Genomic DNA, 23,705 nt, shown 5'->3' on the forward strand with positions numbered 1-23,705 from the left:
AAGGGCATGTAAAACAAAAAAATGATAAATTTGAGAAGTAGAGAGTAATTTCTTTTTCACTTACCATTTTCTTTAGTTATTTCTTTATCACTTACCAAAAGGGGTCCAAAACCGTGTCTATACTTCAAATTCAAACTATCTCCCCACCCCACGCACCACTACCCCACCCACCCCCTAAAACCCAATCAAATAAATCTGACACTCTTCTCATTTCCAAATCTAAAACATAACTCACTCCCCCACATGAAGCCACAAAAAACACAACTCCCCTTACCCTTTTTTCTCATTTCTTTTCTCATCATCACCACCACCACCAGCAATGCCGCCTCAACGCCGCCGCAACAATTCCGAGAAGCACCGGAATTCTACAATTCCCCAGAATGCCCTTCCATTGAAAATACCCACAACTTAATTTGCTCAAATCAAGCCGTACACGTGGCAATGACCCTTGATTCAACTTACATACGTGGCTCAATGGCAGCTATTCTCTCAATACTCCAACACTCTTCTTGCCCACAAAACACAATCTTCCATTTCGTCACTTCCGCTTCCGCAAACGCGTCACACCTACGCGCCACCATACTCGCGTCATTCCCTTACCTTAAATTCGATGTTTATCGATTCGATGATTCCTTTGTTTCTGGTCTCATTTCCACATCCATCCGTTCAGCTTTAGATTGTCCTTTAAACTATGCGAGAAGTTACTTAGCCAATATATTACCATTATGTGTTAAAAAAATCGTGTATTTGGATTCAGATTTGGTTTTAGTTGATGACATAGCGAAATTGGCACAAACCCCACTTAATGAAAACCAAATTCTTGCAGCCCCAGAATATTGTAACGCAAATTTCACATCATATTTTACACCAACATTCTGGTCAAACCCTTCACTCTCGTTGACTTTTGCGGATCGAAAAGCATGTTATTTTAACACGGGTGTAATGGTAATTGATCTTGATCGTTGGAGAAATGGTGATTATACAAGAAAGATTGAAGAATGGATGGAATTACAAAAAAGAATGAGAATTTATGAGTTAGGTTCTTTACCACCTTTTTTACTCGTGTTTGCTGGAAATATAGCACCGGTTGATCATAGATGGAATCAACATGGGCTTGGTGGAGATAATTTTCGTGGGCTTTGTAGAGATTTACATCCTGGTCCAGTAAGTTTATTGCATTGGAGTGGTAAAGGTAAACCATGGGTTAGACTTGATGCTAATAGACCATGTCCATTAGATGCTTTATGGGCACCTTATGATCTGTTAAAACCTCCATTTTCGTTTGATTCTTGAAAATGGGGTTAAGTAAATGTTCAGTTTATTGAAAAGCAGAGACAAGAGTGAAAAGAATGGAATAATTGATGCAAGTGTATAGGCTTTTGGTGAAGAGCTGGTGCAAAAACAGAGGATGATGAAGTTTTTTAAGATTCAAAAATTCAAAATTAATAGGGAGGATTAAAATTCATTTTTCTCCTTGTAATAAAATTTTACAATATTTTCTTGATTTTTCAATTTACTGGAGAATTTTTTTTCCTGAATGATGTATGTAATCTTTGAGTTGAGCTCTATATTGTACAGCAGATGAGTTAAAAATTTTGGTTTCTTAGACGATACTGCTTTTTTCAATTGCAATCACTCCCTCTGTCCACATTAGGTGGTGTTTTTAGCTTGCACAGTTTACTCACACCTAGAATAAGAAATGTTTTACCATTAATTAAATAGTAGTACATACTTTCTCCGTTCACTTTTATTTGTTCACTTTGGACTCTTCACGTTATTTAAGAAATAATAAATAAAATGCATAATTTATCAATGTATCCATATTAATTGGTGCATATTTTTATTGGATTTGAAAAATGATTTAAAGTGAGTAATTAATACTATGGGTAAAACATGAAAAAATAAATTGTCTTATCTTGATATGCTTAAAGTGACAAGTATAAGTGAAAATATATTTTTGGAATATTTGATAAGTAAAAATGAATGGAGGGAGTATTTATAGCTTTTGTTTTTTTTCCTCAAAAGTATTTTTTTCAAAAGTCTTGTTTTTTTATAAATGCTTATTTTAAAAAAAAGTGAAGTGTTTGGTCAAGTTTTTGAGAAAAAATAAGTGCTTTTGGGGAGTAGCAGAAGCAGTTTTTCAGAAGCTAAAAAAAATAGCTTTTGCCTAAAAGTACTTTTTTAAAAAGTATTTTTGAGAAAAATACACATAAAAGCATTTTTTAAAAGTTTGGCCAAATACTGATGATGCTCAAAAGTATTTTTTAAATTAATTGGCTAAACACAAACTGCTTTTAATCAAAAGTACTTTTTTGAAAAGTACTTTTTTTAAAAATACTTTTTAAAATTAAAATTTTTTTAGAAACACAAACTATTAATATAGTTTCTTGGTTATACGTAAAAACTTATCTTATAGGATAAATTTGAAAGAAAACATTTATCGATACATTTTGATACGTGAAACATTATTTATATTGATTCATTGAGGGTGGGTGAAGCACAAATATTACTCTTTCTGCATCAATTTATGTGACATTTTTATTTATAAAAAATAATTTGAATTATTGTTGATACTACATTGAAATTAATGTGATATTTTAAAATGAAAATTTAATATTGAAATACTATAAAAGTTGCATTTGGATTGAGAAATGAGTATTTTACGTAGTTTGAATGTGTGAATCGTAATATCAAACAGAGTAATAAATTGAGATAAAGGGAGTATGAAGTTTCTCTTTAACACTTTCGATGACTTCCCTAATACCAAAGACAAAAAAAATTGAAAAGGTATATTTCAATTAGGGTAATTAATTGTAGACTTTGCTTTCCCGCAATTCTGTTCCCATTTTGCAAACAATTACTTCGATACCAAGGTATGTTAATAATAGTTGATGGCCTTACATGATATATTTATCTATAATTAGTGTAATAGATTCCATTAATGTATCTTCCAAGAAAAGCGTGATGACTTAGAACAAGTGTATTCATTATTCGATCTCCTAAAAGTATTTGAAGGAGGATTTTTATTAGTTCACATACATAAACTCTACACTTAAAGCTAACACTTACATATCATTAACCCAATTTTTGTCTAAATAGAACTTTTTAAGTTATATGCATTGAGGATTATAAATTTTTTAATATTATCAGTGCAATTTAACTAGTTAGTATAGCAGGAGTTCGCTCTATATTTAGAGTTACATTTGAACAATTTTATCTCATGGTATAAAAGACAGCGCGATTGTGAGTAAACAAAATTTAAGCTGGTCAAAATAGTATTAAATAAAACTTATCCTCTAATTTCTTTTTCTTCATTTGAGTTTGTATTTATAACAACAAAGTAGTTGGGATTCTGCCAAAATCACACTAAATCCAAATGGAGAACCAGTCTTAGCATATTATTACAGCCAATGTGATTAAACAAAGAAATAAGGAGGAGAGCAATCAAAGCTGGCATGTGTTTTGATTTCAGAAACTTCTTTCTTTTCTAATTAAGTAACCAAAATTATTTTCTAAGTATTTAATTTATAGAGTATAGCCGACTGCCAGCGAAATTTGAGTGTCGATTGACTCTTTCCTTCAATTGTTTATATATACCACCTTTTATCTTCGAATGACTTTGACATGACAGCCTAATTACATGTTTTTCTATGTTTTATAGAGCGACATTTTTGTTTGCACATATTATTTCCTCGAAAGAAAGAAAAAACAAACTTCGGTTCAGTACCTACAACAATGTAAACAAGCAAATTTTCATTTGGTTTGTAATTCTATCTACTACTAAATGCCAAGTTTTTGAATGCTTTTTATTCTCTTATGACCTTTGAAGTAGCTATTTTCACATATTAATAGTCAGTGAACATGGCCTAACTCGATGACAATGAATAATAAATCATTGAAATTTGCACAAGTGACACTATCAATCATTTATATTTCTTGACCATTAAGTTGTCCTTCTGGAAATTCGATTAACTAATTTTCGATATGCTAAATTGTATCAAAATTCTAATTATTATTCTTTTTGTTGATGCAATTCTCTTAGTTATAGCCCTCAATACCATATGCCCCATTCACTCCTTTTTCCCTTTTATTTCTCACTTTTATTTGGCGTTTCAATATGTAGGAAGGAAAATATATATACTTGCCCCCAGAACTTATTGCTTCAATCTTTTACCCAAAAAAAAAAAAAATCTGGTCAAACCGGAACGGAACATCTTCGCAAGTCTTAGTTCACTTCCTAAATGGTATGCTTCAGTTGAGTAATAATCATTGCGAATCGAAGTACAAGATTTAATATAACAAGAGCCTATCTAGCTAATCCGATATGTTGACAAATTATTTGTTGGATGTACTGATGTACATGTTGGACAAGGAATATGAATGAGCTGCAGTCTATTCGAACTCTATATATAGCTGAAACATTTTCATTAACACTATACTAAGCATGCATCTTATTTTAACAAAGAAAAGAAAAAGAGTTTACCTATATACAAGAACAAAAACTATATTGGGATTTCATATTTTCACTTTAAGGCATGGGGAAAAATCGATATACGTCGGTGGGTGAAATCATGATATAGAATGAAGGATCAAAGGAAGCTGCAATTCTAGAAAGTCCATGGATAGCGAATCCGTAGAATTGTTTAAAAAATTAAATTTGCAGACGTGAGACCAAGACTTTTACGACCTCATAGTATAGTCATCATACATAATATATAGGGGGTACGGCCTGCAGTGTGACAGTGACAGTGTCACGTAGTCAATTATTCAATTATTGTTGGGTGAATAAAAAGTCGTGTTCTTGCGTCAAATTCTAACTAAACGCTAAAAACTCAGTGCTCTATGCTATGATTTAGGATTTTGAACCATGTCGTGCTTCGTACCACTTGTAAGTACTGTACTGAATTTCATTTGGCATAATGCCTACAGCTTTTCTAACTTACTTATCCTATGATCCCTTCACGCGGTCTTCCACATTATCCTATTATTTGCAATTATAATAAAACAAGAAAAATCTTAGTATCTCTCTTATCACATTTTAAAAACCATTCTAATTCCTAACGACCTTTTTATACTTGTACATGTTTTGAAGCCCCTAATATACGTGCACCTAGTGAGACACAAGCTTTAGGTGCACTATGTTAGGTTGGGTAAAAGGAGGAATTGGAGGAGTTGACAAAAACTACATATATTGATAGTGTAAACAATTTTTTGACATAGAATATTAATTTTTATTTTTAATTGGATTACTGATTAATATTTATTACAAATATTTAATTTCAATTACCTTACAAGTCATCACTGATTATGCAAACCCTAATTTTACATCATTAGCACACAGAACTTATAACTCTGATCTATTTCCCTTATTTGCAAAAAAAAATTGAGAAAGAAGAGAAGCATACAGGTTAGATATCCATGCCTTTCTACACCTCCAGAATTGGGCTAGAAAGGAAAAACAATACTCTTTTCTTCCAGCTGCACTAATTAATTGGAAGTTTCACTCTTCTTTATATTACCTTTGCCTTTTTTGTATTCGACAAATGAAAAGAAGTATTCACACTCAGTGTTTAAATTAAAGTAACATTAATTTACCAAACACAATTTGCGGTGAAAAAGTGAAACACGACCCTGCATTTTTCTTTTCTTTTTTATTGGGATAAGGTACAAATAAACCCCTGAAGTTTGTGATTTAAAGCAGATATACCACTTGTTAAAAAAGTGATATGTATAGTGCAAATATACCCTTTTCGCTGATATAACTTTTAAAAAAAAAAATTAGTTAGCTTTTTTTTAATTAAAAAAATGTCACGTGTCTTTAGAAAACTAAGTCTACCTATTTTTTTTAGAAGACTTACTTTGTTAAAGCCACGTGATAATTTTTTTTTCCTAATGGGTTGGCTCTGGTTCATTTAAAAAAATGAGGAAACTTATTTTTTTTAAAGCCAAGGAGATATTTATTTAAAACGGACGAGACAACCCACTAGAAAAAATGGGTAGACTTATTTTTTCTAAAGCCACGTGACATTTTCTTAATTAAAAGATAAGCGAAATGATTTTTCAAAAAAATCTGGCAGCGAAAAGGGTATATATTTACACTATTTCTGTAACGGCAAGAGTATATTTGCACCATTTGTGTAACGACATAGGTATATACGCACCACTTTTTTAACGAGGGGTATATATGCTCTAAATGGCAAAGTTGAGGGGTATATTTGCACCTTTGCCCTTTTTTATTTTTGGTATAAGGCGTTTAACTGACTTTATATTAGCCCAAAAAAATAGCACAATGATTTAATATGAGAAAAATAGAAAAGTAATGGTGAAGAAAGTTTTAGTTTAGAATCATACAACCAACAAGGATTGTGTGTAGTGGCTGGTACTGCTCCATCCTTAACCAAGAGGTCTCGAGTTCGAGCCCCTTTGGGTACGGAGTCACTCTTGTTAGGAAATGTTTTGCCCCCCAATGTGGGACTACCCGGCATGAATCCGGATTAATCGGGCCCCAATCCGGATACCGGACACCGGATGGGAAACTAAAAAAAAAAGTTTAGAATCATACATAACATCCTCTTCTTATTAATTTGTTTATTGAAAACCAAATAAAATTAGATGGGCTAAAATATATAGTCGTATTATTCACATTATGAGAAATACAATTACTTTGTATGGTAATATAAATCTCAACACGCGAACAAATCCAATCTCAATGACTTATAACTTTAGTTATATCAACCTGACTGTGATAGTTTGACATTTGTATCACTCTATTTTAATTTGTTTGTCCATCATTTCCATGACAGCCGCTGGTGCCTAATTTTAAAATAAATCTGTCCATAGAATAGCTTTCGTGTTAATTGCTGAAATTAAATTGCTGGCCCGACTTTAGAGACATCAGATAATGTACTTCTCAAAATATGAATATGCTACAATCAATTACAGTGTTGATTTTGGAAAATGGATACTATTATACTACCCTAATCAGTGAATTAAATTTGAGTTCGTACATACAAGCATCACTTATCTCTATAATATTCCATGTTAGTTTCATTCAATGAAGACCTCTACCCCCAATCCTACTAGGACCCCACTGCTTAAAATATGCAAATTGAAGTAAGCAGTCAAAATGATTAAGCTACTTTTTAATACGTACACTTGATTTAAATAAAGTTCAATATTAAGATCAAGTATAAAAGTTTGTCAATATATGAAGAACACTTTTGTCAATTGTGAGTTAAGTTTTAATACCTCCACTTGGTTTAGTTGTTGTATTAGTAATTAACCTTTTTTTCTAGTTGTCATATGAGGATAAAATGTACTTCAAGATGGTACAATTTTCTTTAACTGAGATGATAAATATAATGTTGACCGGAGATGAACCTAAAGGTGAAACAAACACAATGAGATTCATATAGTTGTTCCCTGCTTGTTTGAGGCTGAGGATGGTAATTTTTATTGTCGTATAGTCGGTTTATTTTCATTTGTCTATTTTCCCTAATGCATGCTAGGGCCAGAATAGTTGTGAGTTCTGACTTGTCTTAGGATTTATCTTTGCAAAATTAAATCATATTATAATTAGAGATTTTCTTAACTATACTTTGATGGAGATGGATGAATCTAAGGTCATAGATGCCTCTCGCTTTAAGTCATATCATGATGCTTGTTGAGAAACTTTGTCTTTCACTTCTAACACAAACCAGATTTGACATTCCTGAAAAGGATTGCAATCCAAATTCATTCTTAACCAAAAAAAAAAAAAAATTGCATTAAGAAAACTATAATGGGTAATCTTTTTTGAAAAAATAAGAAAGCAAAAGAAAAAAGAAACTAGATTACCGACAGAACTAGTAGGAAGCAATAATTAAGGTCCAAGTCTCTTGCAGCTACTTATCATGTAGCAAAAGATTAAGAGAAGGAATTGACCAAGATCATATCTCTATTTTCTTTTTAATTAAAAATGTAGTTGCAGTCTAGTGATCGTAATCAAGAGGTGATATGGAATTGGTAATTGGTTAAGACCCTTCATAGTTAATTAAAAATTTCGAGTTCGAGATTGCAATCTAGCTATTATAACCGAGGGTGTGATGAAATGCTTAAAATCCCTTCTAAAAATTTCAAGTTCGAAACCGAAAAATGGATAACTACTTGATAGGGAATGCTTAAGCCTAAAAAAAATTATTTTGGGAATTCAGTATTTCTAATCTCGCAAACAGCCTTTACTTGCCTATATTCAACCTTCCCACCCAAGAAAAAAGAATAAATTTTAATTTTAAAAGAATAATACATAAGCTTTGGATGTCGAAGGATTCAAAGATCCTATTGACTCGGTTAATTCTCAGGGTCAACATGTGGATATTATACAAAGCTGTCGGTTTAAATAAAAGGCCATACATTTGTTATCTTATCGAAGTGTTCCTTTTACTAACAGAAGATCTACAAGGAAGTCAAAATGATGATTCCCACGGTTTCAACCAATTATTAACTTATTTTTAGTCCCTTTAAATAAATAAAAAAGGCAGAAGAGCGATAAATAATTGACTAGAAGTCCAGAAGCATAAGGACATATGATAGGTTAATTTACCTACTTTTTTCCTCCTCTTTAACATATTAACTTTAGGGAAAAGTGTCGGTTGTTATTGCCTCCACATTGTTTTCTTTTTCTTTCTCAATAGGTTTGGATCGGCAAATTTTTTCATCTCCAGCACTAGTTTACCCTTTACACTTGGCATTTCACACTTTACAGTAATTTTACCAATATCCTAACTCAAATGATAGAAGTGCCACCAAAAAACTCGTTATTCAACCAGGGTAACTTAGAAATTTACCAAATAATATGACAAACAAGTACCAAATCGTCTATGATATCTTTTGTTCCTTCACTTCTCCTAAATCTAGTGTGGAATTGATGTATATAGAACGCCATATGCTTACTGAACTTATAAGTTCATACTGTGAGAACTGAAAGTTAGCTGAAGATTGCAACTCCACGTTGATGGAAGCTGATTGATGGCAAAACTACATCTAATTACACAATGAAGATTATCACACAGGGGGCACAAGCCTGAACCCTTAATACTTATTTGTCCCAATTTATGTGATATAATTTTGACTAGACACGAAGTTTAAGAAAGAAAGAAAGACTCATGAAACTATAGTCTAAAACAAACCATAGATATTTATGTGGTTATGAATCATTTCATTAAGGATAAAAGGGGAAGTTTTAAGTTAAATTATTTCTAAATATAAAAATGAAAGGAAAGTATATCACATAAATAGAAACAGAGGGTGTATTATATATCTCCATTCTGCCAAATATGCTAGTCCGTGCTTGTCACAAGCTGGTGAAAACCAACAAAAAGTAGAGAGAAATTAACACAACCCTGTTCTTCGTCCTTATGCTGTAAGCAATATGTTAGTCTAGTGCAGCTTGCCAGTGAAAAGATGGTTGATAAACCTATCATATTGTTCTTGAACATGCAATCTATAAAATTATCTCCACATTTTAAGGTTATTTTCCCTTATTTTTTTAGTGTAGAATCTGGAGATAGTTTTAATATTATGTTCCAGCTTTAGGTTTCTGAACCGTTCTTTCGTGCTTATGTTGTAAGCGATATATTCTTCACTCAGAAATAGTATGAATATGGAGAAATACAAGTATGAAAAGAAGGGGATAACAATTACATGTCTCTCAACCAGAAGCAAAGGAACTTTCTGGTTAGCCCTTCGTAGAATTCGTGTATATCATAATAAAGGAGCTGACACTGACTCGTATCCATTATGGCAGAGCCCAAGCACTCGAGACAGCTTTTGCCCATCATTAAGGGCAAGATATCGTGTATCCCGTGCCTGCAGTCAAACCAAAATTGCTCCTCTTTATAAAGGTTAATTACAAGAATTTTGAGAAACTTTTGTTCTGTTTCATCCACCTCACCACCATTCGCTCACATCTATAGCAACAGGGTGTTCCATCATGCTCATGAAAAGGACAATACTTCTGGGACCAAAGTGGATGTGCTCTGTATGCAATAAGCCCAGCTGCATTTGTTGGAATCTGGACAGACAGGAAACACTTAATGAATCTCAAAGAAATGATGCATTATCAGCAGCTAGAGGGATTCTTAACCAACAAGAGACAGCCTATACCAAGTTAGTGTAATAAGAACTGAAAATAGAGAATTTAGTAAAATGATTCTCAGGTTATTACATTAACCTCAATGATCTGTACTTATTGAAATGTTGAGACATCTACCGTACACTTCATTAGTTTGTTTATTACGCTAGGAAGACCAAGGAATAAACTATACAGCCCATGACATCTGAACCAGAAAAGACACAACAGCCCATGATTTCTAAACTAAGATCTTTCTTTTCTACAATTATTTTAAAGGACTGCACAGAATAAAATCTGCACGGCCTCGTCAACATTAATCAAGCATTGAGGAAACTGACTGAGCAGAAACCAGTTTTATTGCCTCGGCAGACTTTTCCTTTTAGAAAAATTAAGAAAATGTAAGAAGACTTCTGCAGAAGATTTAAGAGAAATGATCATTTTGTACTTAATGAAGTGTTTGCAGACATCACATTTGGGGTGATAATGCTCCTTGTAGCATGTTTTGTGATAGAGATAGTTCCCAGACATTCAGAACTGCACAATTAATACATCCAAAAGTTAAAACAGATCTCATGAATATACTTGTCATGTAATGCTATCATTTTCAGATGATTGACAGTTTACGTCCATTACCTATATGATAAGTACCAAACAACAGTATCAGTACAGAAAGTATTGAACACCTTATGGACAATTTGTGTATAATGCATATTATTAACATCTATAACTTGGTCAGACATATTTTTCTAAATCGTATTTTATAGTAAGTTATTTACTTTAGATTATTGTTTCCTAAGTAGATGTGCAGGAATTTATATTACATCTGCTTCCTGCCTCAATCCCACCCTCTGGCACCTCTTTCGCGCCCTTAAAATATTCAACTCTTGTTTGGTTGCCTAAATATCCCAAATCAACATGTGTTTTGACTTGGCTCCATTATTATGAAAAATGTTGGAAAAAGCAAAAACAGTAATACACCACAATAACAATACTGAACTAGAAAAATTATAAATTATGCAGTATTGCACCTCATAATCAGATATTGGTTGGTTACAGGCATGGCATCTAAAACAGTCTGGATGCCATACTGCTCCAATGCAACTCAAAACCGTCCATGTCCTATTTCAGTGCTACAAGCTGCACATACCCTACCACAGAAAAAGATATGTATTAGGTCTAAAAGATGTGTTAATTCTTTTTTTTAATCATTATGCTGTTGTGTTGATTCTGATAGCCTATTTGACCAAGCTTCTGGAAGCCAAAAGTGCTTATTTTTTCCAAAAAATTTCCTATTTTAGAGAGTTGAGGTGTTTAGTCAAGCTTTTAGAGAAAAATAAATGTTTTTTGAGTTGTAGCAGAAGCTGTTTTTCAGAAGCTAAAAAAGTAGCTTTTCCCCGTAAGCACTTTTGGAACCTTGGCCAAGCACAAATTACTGGTCTAATATTGGCAAAAGTGCTTTTCAAAAGGAAATTTAAGAAAATTCAAGGACATAAAAAATGCAAGAATGGAGATGTTGGAGTCCAATGACACTGAGTAAGATAAAGTTTTCTAAAATTTTACAAAAAAATCAGCAAAGATTTCGAATACCTAAAGCCTGCAGAATATGGAAAGGTATTGGATGATAGAAATTTCCATTTCCATTCCCGCTTACGTGTTCATTTCTGCTTACATGCTGAAGTGGAGATTCGACATTCAAGCTCTCCTGCAGAGCTCTGGCTAGTTGTTCATCTTCTTTCAGTTGTGATTCACTATCTTCCAAACACCAAAGAAAACGGAACAATTAGAAAATCAATCAAACAGATTTTTAGTCAAGGAAATAAACAAGCACGGCTAGTTCTTAAAAATTGTCCATGGAATGCTTAGTTGACTCTAAGAAGCTGAACCAATATAGAGAAGTTAGATTCTTCATAGAATGAGAAGTATTTCTATAGAACAACAGCGCTATATCATGGATGAGCTAAAATACGCATATATGGAAGTACTCAGTAGCCTTGAAACACATACAATGGAAAGTCTGAATTCCAAATAATGTCAGCAATGAACTCGACTGCAGCTAGAATATCATGCTTTTGGTTGTGAGAGTATAGGAAAGACCTCAAAAGGAATGCAAACTTTCCGTCTTCATTTCTTTAAGAAGAAACAAATACTCACCAGTCATAGTTTTCCCTTTCTGGTCCTCCTCTGAGAGATATTGCAATAGCTCGGTCTATTCCTTCAATCTCTGACCAAGAGTCCTAGAGCACACAAGCAGTTTAAACACAGTATAAAGATATCAACACGATATGCTTATCAAAAACCGAAAAATATACACAGTATGAATATGACATGTTCGAATGATCTTTTATAGTTCAGGGTGGATGTTGATCCTTTATTGGCAACGGCATATAACGTACATTACCAAGATAACGATAGCATAAAATGAAGTATCAAAGATATGTATATGGAAAGTCGGCGTTACCTTTTTTTAGTGACTTAATAGTTACAAAATCCTATGAACAAATACTTTGATGAAAAATGTAGTATACCAATAGAGTGGATTATCACGGACTCATGGTTAAGCAAGTTTAAATTTTAACACATTGTAAATCGTGTATATCAATTCAATTTATCCTGAAAATCAGAATACAATGTGAATTTTGTTTTTGAGAGAACAAGACGGTGCAAGCAAGCTACAAGCAGTGTGGACCTATGTCCAAGTTAAAGGTCAGAATCAAATACAAGCTCCAAATGACTATGCCACAGCAAGCAAATTAGAGAATCAATGTCAAAGCATCCGTCTATCAGCTAAAGTAGGATAAATGCGTTACCTTCTCTTTTTGCTCTGTCTCATAAGAGTCTGGTCTAAACCAGCCTTCCTTCTATCAGCCAATTTAAAAGCTTCATTGGTTCTTGAATATCACCTTGCTTATGCAGACCACTAGTCACAATGGAATATTTTATGATTGAAGGATTTATTCTTCTCTCATTCTCTTCAGCAGTTGCACAGCTTCACTAGTTTTACCAATCTTATAGTATCCATCTATCAGAGTGTTATAAGTTATAACATTGGGAGATAACCCTTTCGAATGAAGCTTATTGAAAAGTCTCAATGCTCGTTCAGTGTTCCCTGCTTTACAAAGGCCATTTATTAGAGCATTGTATACTGCAACATTTGGAACAAGATCCTTTACTAGCATCTCATCACGCAAATTGAAAGCTTCATTAACTTTACCAACCAACGATATGCCATGAACCAAGGTGCAGTAGGTAAACTCATCGGGGGTAAAGCCTTTTTGTGAGAAGTAATTTATAACATCTCTTGCATCATCGATCTTCCCCAATTTGCATAACCCTGCCACAGCTAGATTATACAGGACATTATTGGGAACAACAGATTTTGTGGCACTTCCATCAAGGGAATCTGCAATTTTCTGTACAGCAGGCAGCACTGTCCTAGAGTTTGAAAAACTGTAAATATGTCTCAAATCAGGATACAACTTTGCATCCAATATTTTCTGCAGGACCATATTAGCATCATCAGTTCTACCAAGTTTGTATAATCCACTAATAATGGAGCTAACTATGATGATATTCGGATTCAATCCCCTCTCTCTCATCTCAAAATACGCTTTAAAAGCTTTCTCAGGCAATCCTTCTTTAAACCAACCAGCAATAAGGGCTCCGTGTGTAACAATGTTGGGGGTCAATTCCCTCTCATGCATTTCACTGAGGAGATCTTTGACTTTGCTAAACTTTCCAGCCTTTATAAGTCCACTAATAAGGGAATTATAATTTTCAATGGAAGCAGGAATATTCTGCATTTCCATGGCATCCTTTATTTTCAAAGCTTTTTCAATCTCCCCTGCTTTACAGTACCCACCACTTAGGGTCCTATAAGTTACTCCATCAGGGGAACAGCCAAGCTCCTCCATTTTGTTAAAAAGCCGCTCGGCTTCAACCATTTTCCCCATCTTACAGAATCCTTTGAGCACCGTATTTAAGAGAATCCTGCTTTTCGTGTGCCCTCTGGCTAGAATATGTTTCCACAAGACCAAAGCCTTTTCAAATTCTCCCATGTTAACAAATGCATCTAAGAGAATACCATATCCAACTTCATTAGGAACAACACCTCTTTTAAGCATCAAATTCCAAAGACGCATAGCGTCAGCAATGGCACCTTCCCGACATAATCCTTTTAGTAGAGTGTTGTAAGTGACAACTGTTGGATCGATACCATTGCGAATCATCTCATCACAGAGGTTAAATGCATTTTGCATCAGTCCTTCCATACAATAACCATCTAGAAGGGTGTGATAGCTATACGAATCAGGTTTTAGATTCCAGCTAATCATGCCCCTAACAACCTGTTCGGCGTTGCTAATTTTACCAGCTTTGCAGTATCCATTTATCAAAGAATTAAAGATGAACAGGTTCATCTTAAACTCTGATCTTAACATCTCATCCCGAATCCTGAGCGCATCATCCATTTTTCCCATCTGACAAAACCCGTCAATTAACATGCCATACGCCTGCTCATCCTTTTCCTTCATTTCTCTGAACACTTTCTCTGCTTCCTCCATCTTACACAGCCTGCAATAACCCTTAATCAATAACGTAAATGTAACTACATTTCTTGAAATTCCTCTATCATCCATTCGCCTCAGCACTCTTTCGACACCCTTAAGATCCTTCTTCTCCACATACCCATTAATCAAACTATGATAAGTAGCAACACTCAACTCCAACCCCATCTTCTTCTCAATTTCTTCAACAAAAATCTCAGCTTTATCAACTTTCCCTTCCTTGCAATACGCATTTACCATTATCGTACACGTATATATATCCGGATTAAACCCCATCTTTATCATCTCATCATACACAGAAAAAACAGTAAAAATCTCACCTTTTTTAACCAAACTATTCAACAAACTATTACAAGAACCCAAACTTGGCACAAGACCCCACTTAGGCATATTATCAAACACATAAAGTGCATTCTTTACCAACCCTTTTTTTGCGTAAATTTTCAAAACCATATCAAAAACTGTAGGTGAAAACTTGAACTCTCTATACACTGACACCAATTCATCCCATAAAAACGACACGCGTCTCTTATTACTTCTAGAAAGTTCTAGAACTTCCGATAAATAAAAACTAGTTTCATCAAACATTCTTGCTTTAGATAATATATGAACTATCCTAGAGTAAGACTTTAAATTAGGTTTAAAATACTGTCTTTGTGAAGCTAATTTAAAGAAATGCAATGAAGCGTTAGGGTTAAGTTTGAGTTTTATAAGAACAGTGTTGACGAGGTTGTCGGAAAATTCGAATTTAAGGTTGTTAACGGCAGTGTAACGTTGGAGAATTAAAAGACGGGTTATTTGATCGGCGAGTTGGTTAGTTGACGGAGAGTGGTTGGTGGAATAACGGCGTTGGAAATGAGAGAGAAGAACACAAGTGAATTTGTGGTATACTGTTGTTGCTGCCATCATGGTTGCTGTCGATGGAGGGTGTTTTACTGGAAAGGAACTAATTAGTTCACACATTTCCTGACTTGCTATGGCTTGTACTTTAACCCTCTGTTTGGACGGTTGTTTCCGCTGCCATCACGGTTGCTGTGTTGTATGGATTATATGGTGATATTTGGATAGATTGTATCGGTTGTGATTTAATAATATTTATATTGTTTGGTGTGAGGTGCGTAATAACTTGTTTTATTAAAATATTCTTAACTCTTAATTAGAAATTAGATATAGAGGGATGGGGGTTACGATTTAATTATTGTTCCCCTCTAGGTGGTGAGGGGTAGTGGGTGGTGGTACCTAGGTGAGGGTATAATAGTAGAAATTAGACACGCGCGAGCTAATTGGTCCACGTCATTTATTTTAATTCCCCAACTTATTTTTACCCGTTTATTTACCCACATAAAACCCGACCCAAATTAACCCGACCCACCCCCAATTAAAATCGACCCATCCCAAACAAAAACCCAACCACGGTTCCAATCGACACTTTTCCCCTTTCCACTACACAACCAAACCTCCACAAACCGATCATTGCAAAGTTAAAATCCGAAAATATACGTAAATCTTGTCGTTTCGAGTGATATCAAGATTAGTTAGCCACAAAGGTACACGATTCTTGTTGTTCTCGTTAGGGTTTGTCTAGATTTCGATTTCTGTTGCAAAAAATTAATCTTTAACTTCGTTTTTTTTTTTTTTTTTTTTTTTTTTGGTGTAAATGGTAACTGAATCTTGTAATTTTTAATTTTTTTTAAATTTTATGTTTTGTGAAGAAAATGGACGATGTGTTTGTGACTTCGAGGTTTAACCACGAGGTAATTTAGAAAAAACCCTCGTATTAAGTATGTTGAGGTAGTGTGACGATTATTTTGATGTTGATCTTGATAAATTCTCTTATTTTGAGCTTGTTTACTATGTTAAAGAAATCGGTTATAATGTTTCATCTTGTTGTGTATATATTAGACCACCTAAATGTCGATTTGTAGTAGAAGTTAAAAGTGATAGGGACATTATTGGTATTGCACCTCAATTAAAAAACGGAGATATTGTTGTAATTTTTCTGACTCATCTTGTCGAGGAACCTATTGTGGTCCCCCCGCTCTTCCACCTATTACCCCCGGGGGGGAATCTTTATCGCTTTTGATAACCCCACATGCGAAGATATAAATGAAAAGGTAGGGGCGGGTGAGGGTAGTCAAACATTTGGGGGTAGTGAAGGCTTAGGGTTTGAAGAGGTCGTTGGTCTTGATGAACCCTCGGGTGGGCCTTCGACCGGCTACTACTTCCGCACATGATGATGATGATTCCGACTTAGAAAGTGAGAGTGAATCGAGAGTCCGACAATGTAGTGGTAGAGGAAGGTGAAGAATTCCGAATTTGATAGTGATGTTCATGAGGAGGATAGGAATCTAAGGAAAGATAGGTGGCTCTAAAATCAAAAAAGAAGAAAGAAAGGCTAAGAGATCCGAAGGATAGATTTAGGGCCAAAGGGTAGATATGGGACACGATGAATATTTATCTAGAAGTAAGAGTACTTTTGAAGGAAAATTGGGGATGAGCCATTTTATGACTCGATGAACCCGTTAGCTTTGAAATGTAGACCGATGATGAAGCCGATGACGAAGGTGTGGTTGAAAAGCCTACAAAAAAAGTCAAGGAGACCAAAAAGAATTAGAAATAGGGTTATTTTTTATCCCGAGTGTAAAGAAATAGTTTGGGAGACTGTCTTGCATTTGAAAGTGCTAAACAAACAGCTTAGGAAAGCACTTACTAGGTATGCGGTTCAAGAACATGTAGAGTTGGATAAATATGTCAATGAACCAACTAGGGTAGGGTAAAGTGCACTAAATGGTTATTGTTTGCCGCAACGATTCTAGAACAAATGATTTTGTTGTGAAGAATTATAATCCCGTTCACAAGTGCAATGGCACAACAAAGAACAAGTTGGTAAATTCTTTGTATATTTCGTAAAGGTACAAGGATAGAATTATTTCTCGAACCTCGGCATTAGAATTTTGAGCTTCAAAATTTGGTAAGAAAGGAATCGAGGTGTATATTGGTAGGATCGGCAAGGAAAGCCAGAAGCATTGTTTTGCAACAAATCATGGGTGACAATGTAGAGGAGTTCAAAAGAATTTTGGATTATAGGGATGAGCTTTTAAGGACTAATCCGTAGCACATGCGTGGTTAGGTCGAGTGAAGAAACTTTTGAAGGTGGAATCAAAAGGTTTCACCCTTTATATATGTTTTGATGCCATGAAGAAGGCATTCAAGGCTGGTTGTAGGAGAGCAATTGGGTTGATGGGTGTTTTTTAAAAGGTGTTAGTAAAGGGCAATTGCTTGTGGTCTGTTTGTAAGGACGGGAACAACCAGATGCTACCACCGGCTTGGGCGTGTTGTCAAGTTGAGAATACTTTTACTGGAGATGGTTTGTCAACATTCTAAGGCATGATCTTGAGCTTGGAGATGGGACCGATTTGACAACTCTTTCGATATGCAAAAGGTAATGTATTCTTGGTTATTGATTTCCGAATTTTTTTCATTCTCTTTAACTTATGCTGCTCTACTGTCACCTAATATTTTTTTACATGTTATTGTAGGGTCTGGATATAGCCATTAAGGATCCGTTGCCAAATGCAAACAAAGAATGTGTGCAAGACATGTGCTTGCCAATTTTTCCAAAAAATGGAAAGGCATAGAGATTAGAAACTCTTGCTAAGTCCACATATGAGCAGGAGTTGCAAAAAAATTTGGATCATATGGAGAAGTTAGGTGATGGAATAAATGGAGATTTGTTGTATTACAACATAGATAGGTGGTCCAAGGTCTACTTTAAATACCTCACCAAGTTGTGATAGTGTTGACAATAACATGGCCGAGAGTTTTAATTCCTGGATTTTGGGCCCAAGGCACAAGACCATTATCACAATGCTTGAGGAAATTAGAGTCAAAATGATGAGAAGGGTAGGACAACTAAGAGAGTTTTCTGAGACTTGGTAACAAACATCAGCCCAATGGCTTTGAAGGTATTGCAAGAGAACACATCAAAGTCAATGAAGTGTACTTTGAATGGAATGGTGAATATGGCTTTGAGGTCAAGGACAGTGGGGGTAATAAATTCATAGTAAATCCGAACAACAATACTTGCACTTGTAGATCTTGGATGCCGAAAGGTATTCCCCGCCGTCATGCCATAGCCGCACTTCATTTTAAAAATTGGAACCTATTGACTATGTTGCACATTGGTACACTAAGGACACTTACCTCAAAACATACAACTCATTCATTCAACTCGTTACTAATATGGCAATGTGGCCAAAGACAACCAATCCTCCCGTCCTCCCACCCGAGATTAAAAAGCCTGTGCAAGTTGTAAGAAGAAAGGAGCAGACAGAAAACAAGACAGGAAGCTCAAAAAGAGGTTGAGATGACTCCGCTTGTGCCATGCAAAGGGTCACAATAAGAAGGGCTGTCCTACGAATCCACAATCTGTGAGAGGCAGAGGAAGGGCAAGGGGGAGAGGGACAAGTACTAGTTCAACAAGGTCAAGTGTTGGTCCTTCTACAATACCAAGTAATTCCCAACCAAGTAGAGGAAGGGAAGACCAAGAGGTTCTACCAAACAAAAAACTCTCCTTGTTATTTACTACTTGATTAAATATTACGTCCTTACATTGACTCTAACTACTTAAATATGAATTAGGCCATGGTCGCCGCCGCAAAGATTTCAATCTGAAGGGCAGATGCCATCACATCACGTATTACTTAGCTTGTTAAATTACCACTTAATCAATTTTACAATTCTAAGTGTTTGACACCTTAAATGTGACTTAGGCTTCATGCAAGTATCGCCATCGGAAGAGGGCACCCTTTAAGAGGCCAAGAGTTGTGGGAACGGGAGTGCTTCGTACCCAAAGTGGTTTCAAAATTGTCAATGTAAGTTTGCAACCTCATTAACCATTTACCGTAAACAATCTAGCCTAATGGAGATCTATTTAGCCTAATGGATATCTATTTTGCTAATGCACTGGAATGGCAAATCGGACTCAACCATGCCTATGAATTCAAGAAGAAGTCACCGGTAGTCTTGACAACACAAACCAAGACCAGGAGGACTAAAATGGAAAAGTAGTCCATCATGACACAACAAGGTCTTCAATAAATGAGTGGACAAAAGAGAATGAGAACAAGGGTGTCAAAGCTTGAACTCTTTAAGTCAAACGAGTTCATCACCGCCCAAAATGAAATGGAATGAATTTTATGTCTTTGGTAAATCGTTATGAGCACAGTTGAATTTTAATGTTGTTTTAGTAAAACAATTATGGTAGATGATGTACATTTGTCAAAACTTAGGCTTTATCAATTTTGAAGTCATGGATCGCAATTATTTAGTGACATTCTATTGTTGGAATATTAAGCTGATCGCAATTTTTGCCCCGTATTGAATTCTTTTGCTATATATTTCCTGGTTTTACATTTCTCAAATGCGCACATTAAATGCGTCAGTTGGGCGTACTGATTTGTCATTTTCTAATAAATAATTAACTTTCGCAATAAGCATTCAAGGATACAACAATTAAGAAACAATAACAAATTTTGCCCCGTATTTGTCCTTTCAGATAAACATAACTGAAAAATAAATTTGTGTATACTAAACATATTTCCCCGGTTTTGAGATAACTAAAGTACGCTATTTGTTTATTTTTGTATAACACTAAACATAACTAAAAGAAGTGCTAACAAGCAAAATTGAGCTAAATATTAAGTTTACACATTTCGATTTCGGTGTTGTGCATGACATTAAATGCATAGAGACGCATTATAACACTAAAGCAAATTTGAAACATGCATAAACACATTGAATGATGCAAGTAAATGCATTATACTTTGGCCAAAACACATTGAATCCGAGTTAGTAAATGATGGTAGTGTACTTGGGAGTGATGGTCAAACCAATGAATCCGAGACATCATTAAGTACTTGATCACACTAACACTATAACTCAACTCAACTATAAATAGGCCTTCTTTCCATTTCACTTTCACTCAACTCAAATAACTCTTAACACATATAGTGACATTAAAGAGGCCCTTCATCTAAGATGGATGAAATGGAAATGTCTTTTGACAAAGAATTGACGAAATCGTACGTCGAAAAAGACGATTTCGTAAGTCTTGTCGTATTATATATTTTCAATTGTTCTTTTACCTCTTTTGGTAATAACATGTTTTTTTTTTTTTTGCGATCCTTCCAACTCGACATATTAGAATTTCTTCCAAACACCGACAAGACGTTGTTGTTCATTACGACGATCATGAGTATAATATGAAATACAAGGTTGGCGTATACACGCGCCTCGCTCAAGGTCGGAAAGCCTTCATTGATGCCGCCGATTAGGGATAGGAGATGTGTTGTGTTTTAAGGCATGTTTAGATGAGAACCGCATAGTGTTTTTTGTTCATGTAAAGAGGATCCGAGATAGTAATGATAGATTAGGTCTCCGCATTCTCTATTTAAAGTAATTTATAAAATTTCTCGACTTATGCTATCATTTTCAAGGTAATATTTTCCATAACAACAAAATTCTTCAACAAGAGCATAAAGTTCTTCCATGACATTTACATTACAACAAGACCATAAAGTTCTTACATTACCTACTACGCGATTACAACATACAACAACATAAATTCAACATTAACGAAGCCACCAAAAAGCCAATAAATATTCCCCACGAAATCAAAAGCAACATCCTTGTATTTGCAAGTTTCTCCTCCAAGTTTAGAACTTTTTTCAAGTCAAATTGTTGTTTACTCTTCAAGCCAATTAATTCCTCCTTCATTTTGTTAACTTCATTTAGATGTCTAGCCTCAATGGCAATTAATTCTTCTTGCAATTTGTCCCTTTCGATCTTGACCGCATCTAACAACGACGTCAAACTTTGAACATTATTCCACCGAATCTCGCAATTCATCTTCCCATTCCCAAAATCCACAAGAATTTTAGGCCTCGGACATTTGTAGAATTTCCGTCCGGATTATTATGAAGTGAGGTGTTTTGCAATGGTGCCACAATTACATTTTACGTGAGATGAATGCAACTACCTTGAGACATTTATGAACCCACAAAATTTTCGAATTAGAACACGAGTGATTATGGACAGAATTTGGAGGAGAAATTTGATGGAGAAATTTCGTGGAGGAAGAATACATATATGAAGGAGCAATGGTGTGAGCAAAGAGGTATTTCATGAATGGGGAAAAAAAAAAATGGGGCATTGAAGGTGATGAAGATGAAGATGAAGTTGAACTTAGGGTTCTAAAGAGTGGTGGGTCGGGTTGGGATTAAAAAGGGGGAACGATTATAATCGTTCCCGCCGATTTGTATTAAAAAAAAAAAAAAAAAATCGTTAAAAAAAATTAATTAACGCGCGGGTGAGGCGCTCACGCGCCTGTGTCCGGGCCACTAAGTAAGTTGTTAAGGGGGGTAAATAAATAGAAGTTAAGTTTAGTTTCCAAACTGAGTTTTCATGCCAAGTTCAGGGGTTAAATGATGTCTTTTCTCTTTTAAGAATAATGAATACAAACATGGATTCATAGAATACCATACATTAATGAACCATGGGAACCAACCATCCAAACAGGGGGTAAGGTAAGGTAGACTAAATTATTCCGGGATTATGGGACTAATTTATCTCACTTGGGAGGTGGAATGAAAGAATATTAAGGTTGATGAGATAAAATAGGATATCCATGCTTAAGTTTGAGATAAAATGTATATCTTATTTGGTTGAAGGTATAATTTTATTCATGGATAAATTTATAACTTTAATCAAAATAAGGTATAAATTTTATCCCAAACTTAATTCCGGAATATCCTACCTTATTCCGCGTACCAAAGGGTCCTAAGGACAAAGCAGTTTACCACTTAAGATTGTTCAAAATCTAAATTAACTACCTTCAAGTTCTAAACAGTACTTTAGTTCAGTTTCAATTGCAGTGCTTGACCGTTTATGTGACGTATTTAACTTGGGAACGCAGGTTAAAAAAATAAATACTTTTGAAATAGTTGATCTAAAATAAATTATAGATATTTATAAGATTATAAATTATCTCATTAATGATAAAATAAAAAGTTTGAAGTTTTTTTTTTAAAACATTTTTTAATTATTTGAATATAAATATGGAAGTTATTAATATAGAACCAATAACGTTTAAAAATATATATGGAGTTATATTGTGAAATAGACTAAAAGGAGAGTGCGATAAAGGAGGAAGTCAGATAACTCACCATAATATGATACTCCATCACTATGGCAACTATCACTTCTTTTATCGAGTTTGAGATCAACTATGCCTTTAAAAACTTATTTAGACAAATTTATGATTGTTGAATCTTAACATCTCAAAATTTAGGCGTCAGTCTGGGCTACTGATTGTCATATTTCTAAGTTTTACTAACAAATAAGTTTGTCCTTTCAGATCTGAAAAAATTGCGACATGTTTTGAGATCTATTTGTTTATTTTTCTAGAAGTGCTAAATCATCATTTAGAGAGCCAATGCTATACTCAAAAGATTTTAGAAAAATGTAGGGTAAAAGAAGATATTTTATTTTGCAAATAATCGTATCAATGATAGTACTTTAACATAATATATGTATTAGAAATATAATCTTGTCTAAGTCTCTAAAATTTCTTTATATTAAATTAATTCTACTGAATATGATCACAGAAGAATGACATTTTATCTGTTTGAAATGATGAAGTTGTATTAACAAGAATAATCGTATTTGAATGAATAATTCCGAGTTTAAGTGATTTGACATCATCGTCATTAACTTTTCATTCCCTAATCCCTAAAATTGAAGCAAATGGAACTTTGGATTAACATTAAACTTAATTACAATCCATTCTAAGTGTTTTGACATCATCGTCAGTCGTCACTAACTTTTCATTCCCTAATCCCTAAAATTGAAGCAAATGGAACTTTGGATTAACATTAAACTTAATTACAATCCATTCTAATTCCTCTGGCTAATGAGAGGAATCAGCAAAGAGAAGAAAAACGAGTCAACAACATTAACATATGTATTTGAGA

The 23,705-nt window shown here is 34.4% G+C and overlaps 2 protein-coding genes across 2 annotated transcripts; one reads left to right on the forward strand and one right to left on the reverse strand.

Annotated features, from left to right (window-relative positions):
• The first annotated feature begins 210 nt into the window (after nucleotides 1–210).
• On the forward strand, nucleotides 211–1,608 carry LOC132033285 (probable galacturonosyltransferase-like 1). Its single transcript, XM_059423216.1, has one exon. The coding sequence runs from the start codon at nucleotides 244–246 to the stop codon at nucleotides 1,291–1,293; it is 1,050 nt and encodes a 349-aa protein (XP_059279199.1). The 5' UTR covers nucleotides 211–243; the 3' UTR covers nucleotides 1,294–1,608.
• Nucleotides 1,609–10,057: 8,449 nt separating this feature from the next.
• Nucleotides 10,058–15,680, reverse strand: LOC132033286 (putative pentatricopeptide repeat-containing protein At1g19290). The gene is given in 6 exon segments (XM_059423217.1): nucleotides 10,058–10,645; nucleotides 11,140–11,259; nucleotides 11,699–11,863; nucleotides 12,263–12,345; nucleotides 12,919–13,065; nucleotides 13,068–15,680. Coding segments are annotated over 2 exon segments (2,682 nt in total). The 5' UTR covers nucleotides 15,637–15,680; the 3' UTR covers nucleotides 10,058–10,645; nucleotides 11,140–11,259; nucleotides 11,699–11,863; nucleotides 12,263–12,345; nucleotides 12,919–12,952.
• Between the last annotated feature and the right edge of the window lie 8,025 nt (nucleotides 15,681–23,705).

The sequence above is a fragment of the Lycium ferocissimum genome, chromosome 10 (assembly GCF_029784015.1).
Source record: "Lycium ferocissimum isolate CSIRO_LF1 chromosome 10, AGI_CSIRO_Lferr_CH_V1, whole genome shotgun sequence".
Classification (NCBI taxonomy): Eukaryota; Viridiplantae; Streptophyta; class Magnoliopsida; order Solanales; family Solanaceae; genus Lycium; species Lycium ferocissimum.

What these genes read in the sequence shown, in the direction of transcription:
- LOC132033285 (XM_059423216.1), top strand. Translation starts at nt 244, where the DNA reads ATGAAGCCACAAAAAACACAACTCCCCTTACCCTTTTTTCTCATTTCT.